This window comes from Ascaphus truei, chromosome 5 (assembly GCF_040206685.1).
Source record: "Ascaphus truei isolate aAscTru1 chromosome 5, aAscTru1.hap1, whole genome shotgun sequence".
Taxonomy (NCBI): Eukaryota; Metazoa; Chordata; class Amphibia; order Anura; family Ascaphidae; genus Ascaphus; species Ascaphus truei.
This window is the reverse complement of record NC_134487.1, coordinates 11,732,063-11,744,619: the sequence shown is the minus strand read 5'-3', so window position 1 is coordinate 11,744,619 and position 12,557 is coordinate 11,732,063. Positions and strand designations below refer to the sequence as shown.

General features: G+C 54.5%; 1 protein-coding gene across 1 annotated transcript in view; it reads left to right on the top strand.

The window, feature by feature from the left end:
* Nucleotides 1-12,557, top strand: part of PLXNA4 (plexin A4) — a 796,616-nt gene that overhangs the window by 770,033 nt on the left and 14,026 nt on the right. The window contains exon 30 of the mRNA XM_075599345.1: nt 3,423-3,635. Coding sequence (XP_075455460.1) covers nt 3,423-3,635 — 213 coding nt within the window. The remainder of the gene's footprint in view (nt 1-3,422; nt 3,636-12,557) is intronic.

Genomic DNA, 12,557 nt, shown 5'->3' with positions numbered 1-12,557 from the left:
TCACCAGGGACAGGAAGGGTCCCACAGACCCCATGCAGCTCTGTGTCACCAGGGACAGGAAGGGTCCCACAGACCCTATGCAGCTCTGTGTCACCAGGGACAGGAAGGGTCCCACAGACCCCATGCAGCTCTCTGTCACCAGGGACAGGAAGGGTCCCACAGACCCCATGCTGCTCTGTGTCACCAGGGACAGGAAGGGTCCCACAGGCCCCATGCCGCTCTGTGTCACCAGGGACAGGAAGGGTCCCACAGACCCCATGCAGCTCTGTGTCACCAGGGACAGGAGGGGTCCCACAGACCCCATGCAGCTCTTTGTCACCAGGGACAGGAAGGGTCCCACAGGCCCCATGCCGCCCTGTGTCACCAGGGACAGGAAGGGTCCCACAGACCCCATGCCGCTCTGTGTCACCAGGGACAGGAAGGGTCCCACAGTCCCCATGCTGCTCTCTGTCACCAGGGACAGGAAGGGTCCCACAGACCCCATGCAGCTCTGTGTCACCAGTGACAGGAAGGGTCCCATAGACCCCATGCAGCTCTGTGTCACCAGGGACAGGAAGGGCCCCACAGACCCCATGCAGCTCTGTGTCCCCAGGGACAGGAAGGGTCCCACAGACCCCATGCAGCTCTGTGTCACCAGGGACAGGAAGGGTCCCACAGACCCCATGCCGCTCTGTGTCACCAAGGACAGGAGGGGTCCCACAGACCCCATGCAGCTCTGTGTCACCAGGGACAGGAAGGGTCCCACAGTCCCCATGCAGCTCTGTGTCACCAGGGACAGGAAGGGTCCCAGAGACCCCAATGTTCCTAACAGGGGTCACATGGGATTATACGTGAAGCTGCTGGAATGTTTGTCACATTCAAGTTCTCTTTTTGTTTACAAAATACACGAGAGCCCCATTGTACAGTACAGTACTTACAGAACAATGTGCTCTAAGATTTGCTGCGCTCTTCTCCAGCATTTGTGTAAATGAAGCTTACGCCGCGTCTATACTGCCAGCGACTGCGCGCACGGCGCGAACAAGAGGCCGTAACTCTATGAGGCAGGCCATATCGCCGGGTCACGTGAGATGTTCAGCCAAGGAGGGCGGACCGCTCACATGACGTCACGGGCACACCTCCGACACGCTTCCCCTATTGCGTCCCCCCCCCCCTCCCCATCCCAAGGCTACGGATCGCCTCTGGGGCAGACGAGTGCGACGCCACGCACTCCGTCGCGCGCACAAGCGTGCCTACTATATCCGTGGCCTTAGACGCAGCTGGAGGGCTTAGAGATCAGATTGTCCCATGCATCTTATTTTAAAGCAGTCCCACAAAGATGTTTTGGAATACTGTACGGGAATAACCAACACTGCTCCCCACCCTTCTTTGCTGTACATATATACAAATTCCGGAAAGGATAATGTCATATTAAAAACTTACTCTGCAATGTTGTGCCTTATCCAACCATGTCACTACTCAAGTTTTCATCCCACCCTTTTGACTCCTTCACTCCCTACACAATCCATACTTCCAGGTACTGTATGTCAGATCTGTATTTCAATAGCAACAGATTGCAAGCTCTTTAGAACATGGATGTCTTTTTACTGAATTTGGAGAGGATGTAAATAATTGATCAAATGAGAGGTCGATGGAGTGAAGGTCTTGAGAGTAGCGAGTAGAACAGGTAGGAGGGGTGACGGGAATGAACTGTGGTGAATGTTAGGAGCTGATGGTCAGAGAGAGGAAGTGGGGAGATTGAGAACAGTTTTTAGTAAAGACCTGGTCTACGTATTGACCATTCTTTTGGGTGCTGGAATTGGTCTATAGGTGGAGGTCAAAGGAGGAGGTTAAAGAGTGAAGGCGAAATGCCCAGGAGACTGAGGGATCGTCAATATGACAGTGGAAGTCCCCCAGTAAAAGAATAGGAGGGTTGGAGGAGAGGAAGAAGAAATGCCAGGATTCCTTAGAATCCTGTCACCCAGGACTCAACTTACCCTCAAAACACTGATTCACCCAGGGAGCCAGAACAATTAGATATTTTAACAAGGTGCCTTACCCATGAGATGACGCCGTTCGGGATTCCTGGGTCTCAATGTCTCAGAGGTTCGTCCAGTGTCTCGAAATATTAGGATCCTGCCGACTACACAAAAAACGAGTAATCATTTCTTTATTACAAGCAAATGCAAGGAAACCAAATGAGTCAGTCTCAATGACTTGGTCTGAACCCCAAAACACTAAAACAGCTTGCATATATATCTTAGCCACCAGATATATTACACAATTGTTATACAGCTAATGTAATGCCCATATAAGGAATATGAGAAAATATTATGCCAAGCTAAACTATTTCTGCTTTTCACCCCCTATTTCTACAAAAACAACTCTGATCTTGTTAGTTGCATATGACCCTGAAGTTACCTGAAGAAACCCTTCTCTGTCTGAAAACATTCTAGCCTGTCTCACTTTCCCCATCCTTCTCAGACATTATTTTGCAAGATATTCAAAACCTATTAACCCTTTCTTCACCATGTCAGTATTGGCATACCATAATGTGTCTCGGAGACTACATACCATAATCCAATTCTCACAGCCCAATTTCTGCACTTCCACAGAAGTCAGAGAGAAAGGAGGAGGTAGATGATGTAGAGGTAGGCGGTCTGTAGATGACTACCATACAGTATGCAGAGGGAGAGGGTAGAAAAGCTGGACAGCGTGAACCTCAAAGGAAGAGAAAGAAACAGAGATCAGATACATTGTAAGGAAGCCCAATCTCTCTAATAGCACGTCTGAGATCATATACATTGTTAGGAACCCCAATTTTCTCTTATAGCGCACCTGAGATCAGATACATTGTAAGGAACCCCAACCCTCTCTAATAGCGCGTCTGAGATCAGATACATTGTACGGAACCCCTACCCTCTCTAATAGCGCATCTGAGATCAGATACATTGTAAGGAACCCCAACCCTCTCTAATAGCGTGTCTGAGATCAGATGCATTAAAATATTTGGTACAATTTTCAAATGACCTGAACATTGCAGGGAACCCTTTAGGTTGGCCCAAGGAACCCCTGTTGAAAAACACTCATGTAGAGTATTGTGTTTTGAAGTGTTCTTCATAATGTAGAGGAGACCTGCACAAAAGATAAAAAATATATTTATACTGTAGCTTGCTATACGTTGCGTTGTAATGGGTTTCAGGCTTCTCCGGCAGTGAAGGGGTTAAATTATCAAGTATATTACAAGAAACACTGAAATGTTCAGGCAGGGGCAGGAAACGCCGGAGGGAAATCCCGATAATGTTTTAAACTGTATATTATAATCTGAAATTAAAAGGAGATTTAATAAGTCTATGTCATTGTTACAACCTGTGTATTGTTTGCCTATTCTAATATTATTACATTATGTCCAGATGTTAATTATATGCCATTGTTTCTTTCGATAGCTTGCCATTGAGGTTCTGGGTGAATGTCATCAAAAATCCCCAGTTTGTCTTCGACATCCACAAGAATAGCATTACGGATGCCTGTCTATCTGTGGTGGCCCAGACCTTCATGGACTCATGTTCGACCTCCGAGCATCGTTTAGGCAAAGACTCGCCGTCCAACAAACTTCTCTACGCCAAGGATATCCCCAGTTACAAAAACTGGGTAGAACGGTAAGAGTCTAGATTTCAGAGATTTACATACACGTTGACTCTGTACAGGTAATTAGTAAGTAGGACGATAAGACATTTTATTTCATTTTTCTGCAGGGAGGGTGAGGAGGATGGGGAGGGAGGGTGAGAGAGAGGATGGGAGAAAGGGCGAGAGAGGATGGGGAGGGAGGGTGAGAGAGGATGGAGAGGATGGGAGGGAAGGAGGGCGAGAGACAGAATGGGAGGGAGGGTGAGAGACAGGATGGGAGGGAGGGGGAGAGAGGATGAGATGGAGGATAGGAGGGAAAGAGGGTGAGAGAGAGGGAGGGTGAGAGAGAGGATGGGAGAAAGGGCGAGAGAGAGGATGGGTGGGAAGGAGGGTGAGAGAGAGGATAGGAGGGAGGGCGAGAGGGAGGATAGGAGGGAGGGCAAGAGGGAAGATAGGAGAAAGGGCGAGAGGGAGGATGGGTGGGAAGGAGGGTGAGAGAGAAGATAGGAGGGAGGGTAGGAGGGAGGGCGAGAGGGAGGATAGGAGAAAGGGCAAGAGAGAGGATGGGGGGAGGTGAGAGAGGATGGGGGAGGTGAGAGAGGATGGGATGGAGGTGAGACAGGATGGGATGGAGGTTGAGACTGTATGAGAGGGAGCATGGGAGGGAAGGAGGGTGAGAAAAGATGGGAGGGAAGGAGGGTGAGAGAGAGGATGGGAGAAAGGGAGAGAGGGAGGGTGAGACAGGATGGGAGGGAGGGTAGGATGGGAGGGAAGGAGGGTGAGAGAGAGGATGGGAGGAAGGGAGAGAGGGAGGGTGAGACAGGATGGGAGGGAGGGTGAGATAGGATGGGAGGGTGCGACTGTATGAGAGGGAGGATGGGAGGGAAGGAGGGTGAGAGAGGATGGGAGGGAGGGTGAGAGAGAGGATGGGATTGAGGGTGAGACAGGATGGGAGGGAGGGTAGGATGGAGGGAAGGAGGGTGAGAGAGAGGATGGGAGGAAGGGAGAGAGGGAGGGTGAGACAGGATGGGAGGGAGGGTGAGATAGGATGGGAGGGTGAGACTGTATGAGAGGGAGGATGGGAGGGAAGGAGGGTGAGAGAGGATGGGAGGGAGGGTGAGAGAGAGGATGGGAGGAAGGGAGAGAGGGAGGGTGAGACAGGATGGGAGGGAGGGTGAGAGAGGATGGGAGGGTGAGACAGTATGAGAGAGAGAATGGGAGGGAAGGAGGGTAAGAGAGAGGATGGAGGGAGAGCGAGAGAGAGGATGGGAGGAAGGTTGAGAGGGAGGGTGAGACAGGATGGGGAGGGAGGGTGAGAGAGGATGGTGAGGGAGGGTGAGAGAGAGGATGGGAGAGAGGGAGAGAGGGAGGGTGAGACAGGATGGGAGGGAGGGTAGGATGGGAGGGAAGGAGGGTGAGAGAGAGGATGGGAGGAAGGGATAGAGGGAGGGTGAGACAGGATGGGAGGGAGGGTGAGATAGGATGGGAGGGTGCGACTGTATGAGAGGGAGGATGGAAGGGAAGGAGGGTGAGAGAGGATGGGAGGGAGGGTGAGAGAGAGGATGGGAGGGAGGGTGAGACAGGATGGGAGGGAGGGTAGGATGGAGGGAAGGAGGGTGAGAGAGAGGATGGGAGGAAGGGAGAGAGGGAGGGTGAGACAGGATGGGAGGGAGGGTGAGATAGGATGGGAGGGTGAGACTGTATGAGAGGGAGGATGGGAGGGAAGGAGGGTGAGAGAGGATGGGAGGGAGGGTGAGAGAGAGGATGGGAGGAAGGGAGAGAGGGAGGGTGAGACAGGATGGGAGGGAGGGTGAGAGAGGATGGGAGGGTGAGACAGTATGAGAGAGAGAATGGGAGGGAAGGAGGGTAAGAGAGAGGATGGAGGGAGAGCGAGAGAGAGGATGGGAGGAAGGTTGAGAGGGAGGGTGAGACAGGATGGGGAGGGAGGGTGAGAGAGGATGGTGAGGGAGGGTGAGAGAGGATGGGAGAGAGGGCGAGAGAGGATGGGGAGAGAGGGCGAGAGAGGATGGGGAGAGAGGGTGAGAGGATGGGGAGGGAGGGTGAGAGGATGGGGAGGGAGGTTGAGAGGATGGGGAGGGAGGGTGAGAGGATGGGGAGGGAGGGTGAGAGGATGGGGAGGGAGGGTGAGAGGATGGGGAGGGAGGGTGAGAGGATGGGGAGGGAGGGTGAGAGGATGGGGAGGGAGGGTGAGAGGATGGGGAGGCAAGGTGAGAAAGAGAGGATCGGAGAAAGGGCAAGAGAAAGGATGGGGGGAGGGTGATGGATAATGGGGGGGAGGTGAGAGAGGATGGGATGGAGCGTGAGAGAGGATGGGATGGAGGTTGAGAGCGGATGGGAGGGAGGGTGAGACAGTATGAGAGGGAGTATGGGAGAGAAGGAGGGTGAGAGAGGATGGGAGGAAGGGTGAGAGGGAGGGTGAGAGAGGATGGGAGGAAGGGTGAGACAGGATGGCGAGGGAGGGTGAGAGAGAGGATGGGAGAACGGGCAAGAGAGGATGGGGAGGGAGGGTGATAAAGGAAGGGGAGGGAGGGTGATAGAGGATGGGGAGGGAGGGTGAGAGGATGAGGAGGGAGCGTGAGGGGATGGGGAGGGAGGGTGAGAGGATGGGGAGGGAGGGTGAGAGGATGGGGAGGGAGGGTGAGAGGATGGGGAGGGAGGGTGAGAGGATGGGGAGGCAAGGTGAGAAAGAGAGGATCGGAGAAAGGGCAAGAGAAAGGATGGGGGGAGGGTGATGGATAATGGGGGGGAGGTGAGAGAGGATGGGATGGAGCGTGAGAGAGGATGGGATGGAGGTTGAGAGCGGATGGGAGGGAGGGTGAGACAGTATGAGAGGGAGTATGGGAGAGAAGGAGGGTGAGAGAGGATGGGAGGAAGGGTGAGAGGGAGGGTGAGAGAGGATGGGAGGAAGGGTGAGACAGGATGGCGAGGGAGGGTGAGAGAGAGGATGGGAGAACGGGCAAGAGAGGATGGGGAGGGAGGGTGATAAAGGATGGGGAGGGAGGGTGATAGAGGATGGGGAGGGAGGGTGAGAGGATGGGGAGGGAGGGTGAGAGGATGGGGATGGGGAGGGAGGGTGAGGGGATGGGGAGGGAGGGTGAGGGGATGGGGAGGGAGGGTGAGGGGATGGGGAGGGAGGGTGAGAGGATGGGGGGGAGGGAGGGTGAGAGGATGGGGGGGAGGGAGGGTGAGAGGATGGGGGGGAGGGAGGGTGAGAGGATGGGGGGGAGGGAGGGTGAGAGGATGGGGGGGAGGGAGGGTGAGAGGATGGGGGGAGGGAGGGTGAGAGGATGGGGGTAGGGAGGGTGAGAGGATGGGGGGGAGGGAGGGTGAGAGGATGGGGGGGAGGGAGGGTGAGAGGATGGGGGGGAGGGAGGGTGAGAGGATGGGGGGGAGGGAGGGTGAGAGGATGGGGGGGAGGGAGGGTGAGAGGATGGGGGGGAGGGAGGGTGAGAGGATGGGGGGGAGGGAGGGTGAGAGGATGGGGGGGAGGGAGGGTGAGAGGATGGGGGGGAGGGAGGGTGAGAGGATGGGGGGGAGGGAGGGTGAGAGGATGGGGGGGAGGGAGGGTGAGAGGATGGGGGGGAGGGAGGGTGAGAGGATGGGGAGGGAGGTTGAGGGGAGGGTGAGAGAGGATGGGGAGGGTAGAGGATGGGGAGGGAGGGTGAGGGGAGGATGGGGAGGGAGAGTGAGAGGATGGGAAGGGAGGGTGAGAGGATGGGGAGGGAGGGTGAGAGAGGATGGGGAGGGTAGAGGATGGGGAGGGAGGGTGAAAGGATGGGGAGGGTGAGGGGAGGGTGAGGGGAGGGTGAGAGGATGGGGAGGGAGGGTGAGGGGAATGTGAGAGAGGATGGGGAGGGTAGAGGATGGGGAGAGAGAGTGAGAGGATGGGGAGGGAGGGTGAGGGGAGGGTGAGGGGAGGGTGAGAGGATGGGGAGGGAGGGTGAGGGGAGGGTGAGAGGATGGGGAGGGTAGAGGATGGGGAGGGAGGGTGAGGGGACGAGGGGAGGGTGAGGGGAGGGTGAGAGGATGGGGAGGGAGGGTGAGGGGAATGTGAGAGAGGATGGGGAGGGTAGAGGATGGGGAGAGAGAGTGAGAGGATGGGGAGGGAGGGTGAGGGGAGGGTGAGGTGAGGGTGAGAGGATGGGGAGGGAGGGTGAGGAGAGGATGGGGAGGGTAGTGGATGGGGAGGGAGGGTGAGAGGAGGGTGAGAGAGGATGGGGAGGGTGATAGGATGGGGAGGCAGGGTGAGAGGATGGGGGGAGGGAGGGTGAGAGGATGGGGGGGAGGGAGGGTGAGAGGATGGGGGGAGGGAGGGTGAGAGGATGGGAGGGAGGGAGGGTGAGAGGATGGGGGGGAGGGAGGGTGAGAGGATGGGGGGGAGGGAGGGTGAGAGGATGGGGGGGAGGGAGGGTGAGAGGATGGGGGGGAGGGTGGATTTGGGGGAGGGAGGGTGAGAGGATGGGGGGGGGGGAGGGAGGGTGAGAGGATGGGGGGGAGGGAGGGTGAGAGGATGGGGGGGAGGGAGGGTGAGAGGATGGGGGGGAGGGAGGGTGAGAGGATGGGGGGGAGGGAGGGTGAGAGGATGGGGGGAGGGAGGATGGGGGAGGGAGGGTGAGAGGTCGTGAGGGAGGGTGAGAGGATGGGGAGGGATCAAGAAAAAGAGGATGGGGAGGGAGGGAGAAATAGAGGATGGGGAGGGAGATCGAGAGGATGGGGAGGGAGGGTCTCGGCGCAAGGATGAAGGTTCTCCTAGGGCACTGATTACCCTTTCACTGTGGTTGAAGGAGTAGCACTGCTTAGCAAACAAGGCCCATAATATTTTAAAGAGAAAGAGAGGATGGTGAAGGAGAGAGAAAGAGATGATGGAAAGGAGGGTGAGAGGATGGGGAGGGAGGGTGAGAGGATGTGGAGGATGGGGAGGGAGGGTGAGGAGAGGGTGAGAGGATGGGGTGGGAGGTTGAGGGGAGGGTGAGAGAGGATGGGGAGGGTAGAGGTTGGGGAGGGAGGGTGAGGGGAGGATGGGGAGGGAGGGTGAGCGGATGGGAAGGGAGGGTGAGAGGATGGGGAGGGAGGGTGAGAGGATGGGGAGGGAGGGTGAGAGAGGATGGGGAGGGTAGAGGATGGGGAGGGAGGGTGAAAGGATGGGGAGGGAGGGTGAGGGGAGGGTGAGGGGAGGGTGAGGGGAGGGTGAGAGGAGGGTGAGAGGATGGGGAGGGAGGGTGAGGGGAGGGTGAGAGGATGGGGAGGGTGAGGGGAGGGTGAGAGAGGATGGGGAGGGTAGAGGATGGGGAGGGAGGGTGAGGGGACGAGGGGACGAGGGGAGGGTGAGGGGAGGGTGAGAGGATGGGAAGGGAGGGTGAGGGGAATGTGAGAGAGGATGGGGAGGGTAGAGGATGGGGAGAGAGAGTGAGAGGATGGGGAGGGAGGGTGAGGGGAGGGTGAGGGGAGGGTGAGAGGATGGGGAGGGAGGGTGAGGGGAGGGTGAGAGGATGGGGAGGGTAGTGGATGGGGAGGGAGGGTGAGAGGAGGGTGAGAGAGGATGGGGAGGGTGATAGGATGGGGAGGCAGGGTGAGAGGATGGGGAGGGCGGGTGAGAGAGGCTGGGGAGGGAGGGTAGAGGATGGGGAGGGAGGATAGAGGATGGGGAGGGAGAATCCTGTTATAACATTTTGTTTTTTCAAAGACCCGAAAATCTATTGTGGAGGGAAAGAGGGAGAAAGAGAGGATGGGGTGGGAGGGTGAGAGAGGATGGGGGGGAGGGTGAGAGATGATGGGGAGGGAGGGTGAGAGATGATGGGGAGGGAGGGTGAGAGATGATGGGGAGGGAGGGTGAGAGATGATGGGGTGAGAGGGTGGGGAGGGAGGGTGAGAGGATGGGGAGGGAGGGTGAGAGAGGCTGGGGAGGGAGGGTAGAGGATGGGGAGGGGGAGAGGATGGGGAGGGAGGGTGAGAGGATGGGGAGGGAGGGTGAGAGGATGGGGAGGGAGGGTGAGAGAGGCTGGGGAGGGAGGGTGAAAGAGGCTGGGGAGGGAGGGTGAGAGAGGCTGGGGAGGGAGGGTGAGAGAGGCTGGGGAGTGAGGTTAGAGGATGGGGAGGGAGGGTAGAGGATGGGGAGGGAGCGTGAGAGAGGCTGGGGAGGGAGCGTGAGAGAGGCTGGGGAGGAAGGGTGAGAGAGGCTGGGGAGGGAGGGTGAGAGAGGCTGGGGAGGGAGGGTGAGAGAGGCTGGGGAGTGAGGTTAGAGGATGGGGAGGGAGGGTAGAGGATGGGGAGGGAGCGTTAGAGAGGCTGGGGAGGGAGCGTGAGAGAGGCTGGGGAGGGAGGGAGGGTAGAGGTTGGGGAGGGAGGATAGAGGATGGGGAGGGAGGATAGAGGATGGGGAGGGAGGGTGAAAGGATGGGGGGATAGTGAGAGAGGCTGGGGAGGGAGGGTAGAGGATGGGGAGGGAGGGAGAATCCTGGTATAACATTTTGGTTTTTTTAAAGACCCAAAAATGTATTGTGGAGGGAAAGAGGGAGAAAGAGAGGATGGGGGGAGGGTGAGAGAGGATGGGGAGGGAGGTTGAGAGAGTATGGGGAGGGAGGGTGAGAGGATGGGGAGGGAGGGTGAGAGGATGGGGAGGGAGGGTGAGAGGATGGGGAGGGAGGGTGAGAGGATGGGGAGGGAGGGTGAGAGGATGGGGAGGGAGGGTGAGAGGATGGGGAGGGAGAAAGAGAGGATGGGGAGGAAGGGTGAGAGGATGGAGGTTCTCCTAGGGCGCTGATTACCCTTTCACCGTGTTTGAAGGAGTAGCACTGCTTAGCAAACAAGGCCCATAATATTTTAAAGATGCTGATTTATGTGGAGTTGACAACATGACATTTAAAACTGTATCTTTGCAATATAATAAGACCTTTTTTTGTCACATTTAAAGGTTTTTCTCTTACTTTTACTGTGAGTGCTCACTTTGCCTCTAGGAGTTTTGGCTGCTCAATTTCCCCTAGTTGAATGACAAGTGGATTGTCCAACTGTAAATTACATCTTTAAACTATGAATTTATTTAGCATTATTCCATGCGCGTTCGTGCCCTTGCAAAGGCAACTAGAACTGTTAAAAGGCAACAAGTAAAATATACAAGAGAACAGTGAGCTGACATTATACAGTATTGGTAGGATGCAATTTAAACCTGAGAATTGGCTAATGTTGTTATGAACAATATATCATTTAAAGTATCATGTTATTCTCCGATTACTATTATATCTCAACATACAGTATTTTAAGAGGATATTTGTTATCTTCTAAACAGTCTAATATGATTGAATAATGCAGCCATGTGTGATCAGTATTATAAAGTAATTCAGTGTTCTGCTCAGTGCAGACCACTATGTGCCATTGTGCTGTAAAACCTTCTTTGCTTCAATGGCCTATTAAGATGGTTTAGCTGAAGAAGTGTCTCCAGAGGCAGGAGGTGAATGTGAATTTGATTTCCTGTGTCATCTCTCCAGGTCACCTTAGCCAAGTCACTCACTCATTACAAATTAGATTGTAAGCTCTATCGGGCAGGGATTTAATATTGTATGTGTATTGTATTGTATTTCCCCCTGAGCTCACCCATGGTGCCCGTACGTGTGGAAACTCCCCTGGTTCAAGAATGTCTGAGCCAGTTGGCCAAGCTGGAAAATTCAAAATGGCAGCAGGGTCAGGGATCACTCCAGCAGCCAATAGAAAGAGTAGATGACATTGTTGCTTTCTATTGGCACCCCGGTGGCCATGTTTGTAGTCCGACAGCCATATTTGTAGTTTTTCTGTGTCAACCTGGACATAAAAGTATATTGGGAACCAGGGCGGTGGTACTTCTCAAACAAAAAGTGCACATAAAACAGTAGTAAGCATGTTTATGCCATGTAAGTTGAGTGTGATGCAATACATTTGTCTCCAGGGACTGGTTGAAAGGCACCCAAATATATTAGTTAATAGTAGCCAAGACAGGAAGTAAAACCTGATCATACAGTGTCCCATGACGACGCTCAGTTCTGACTCTTGATAAATTGAAGACATTACAGGTGGAGTTAATGTCTTCTAAATGTAAAACTAGGAGATACTGATTTATTTTACCGTTCTGCTCTTACCACCTGCACCAATGATCACAAATTTGGAGGAAACAAGGCCCTATTCCAGACAGGACCTGGACTCGGGCGCTTTTCCCTGAATACAAATGAGCCGTCAGGCTTTGTTTGTCAGATGTCATATGGGGCTTGAATATTTTGCCTCACAGAACTGGAAAGTACATGCAAATGCACATTTTTCCATTGAGAAAAAGCTTCCTCTTTGTTGACGGAGACTTTTGAATGGTAGAAAATCTACTTTATGCCGACAGTGATCAAAAGTGGAGGAGATTAAATAAAAGCGGAGGGTGAAAGAAACAAAGTGAGGTCTCCTGCCGTGCTGTCACTGCTCGCCTTCCCGGGTCACAGTATAAACCACCCCAGTGAGCGTTCAATAAAACAGGGCCAGAGTTCTTGCTGTCAGAAATAACCCCCTGCTCCTCCGGGCCCCCTCCTCATTCATAGAGGGTGACGGCTTCAGAATAACAGAAAAGGACCTCGTACTTAGAGTTGGTATTAGTAAATTGAACTGTCATTCTGTTGCTGGGGCAATGAACTTGAGATCGGGATCGCCATTCACGTTCTTCCTCTGTCAGGCTGTCACCCAGATGAGGTTGGGAGTAATCCTGCATGTTTTATTTTAAATAGTGCAGTCTACTTTATAGTGACAGTAATATTATTATTATTGTAACCCTGCCTTCCCGGCTCCCTAGTGGTGAATTGCACACCCGCATTGATTTTCCTTGTCTCAGGGTGCTGTGTGTGTGTTTGGCTGGGCGATGGAAAAGATGGACGCCAGTCGTTTTTATAGTACCACTTATTTTGTATATTTATATTTATGTTCCCAGGCTT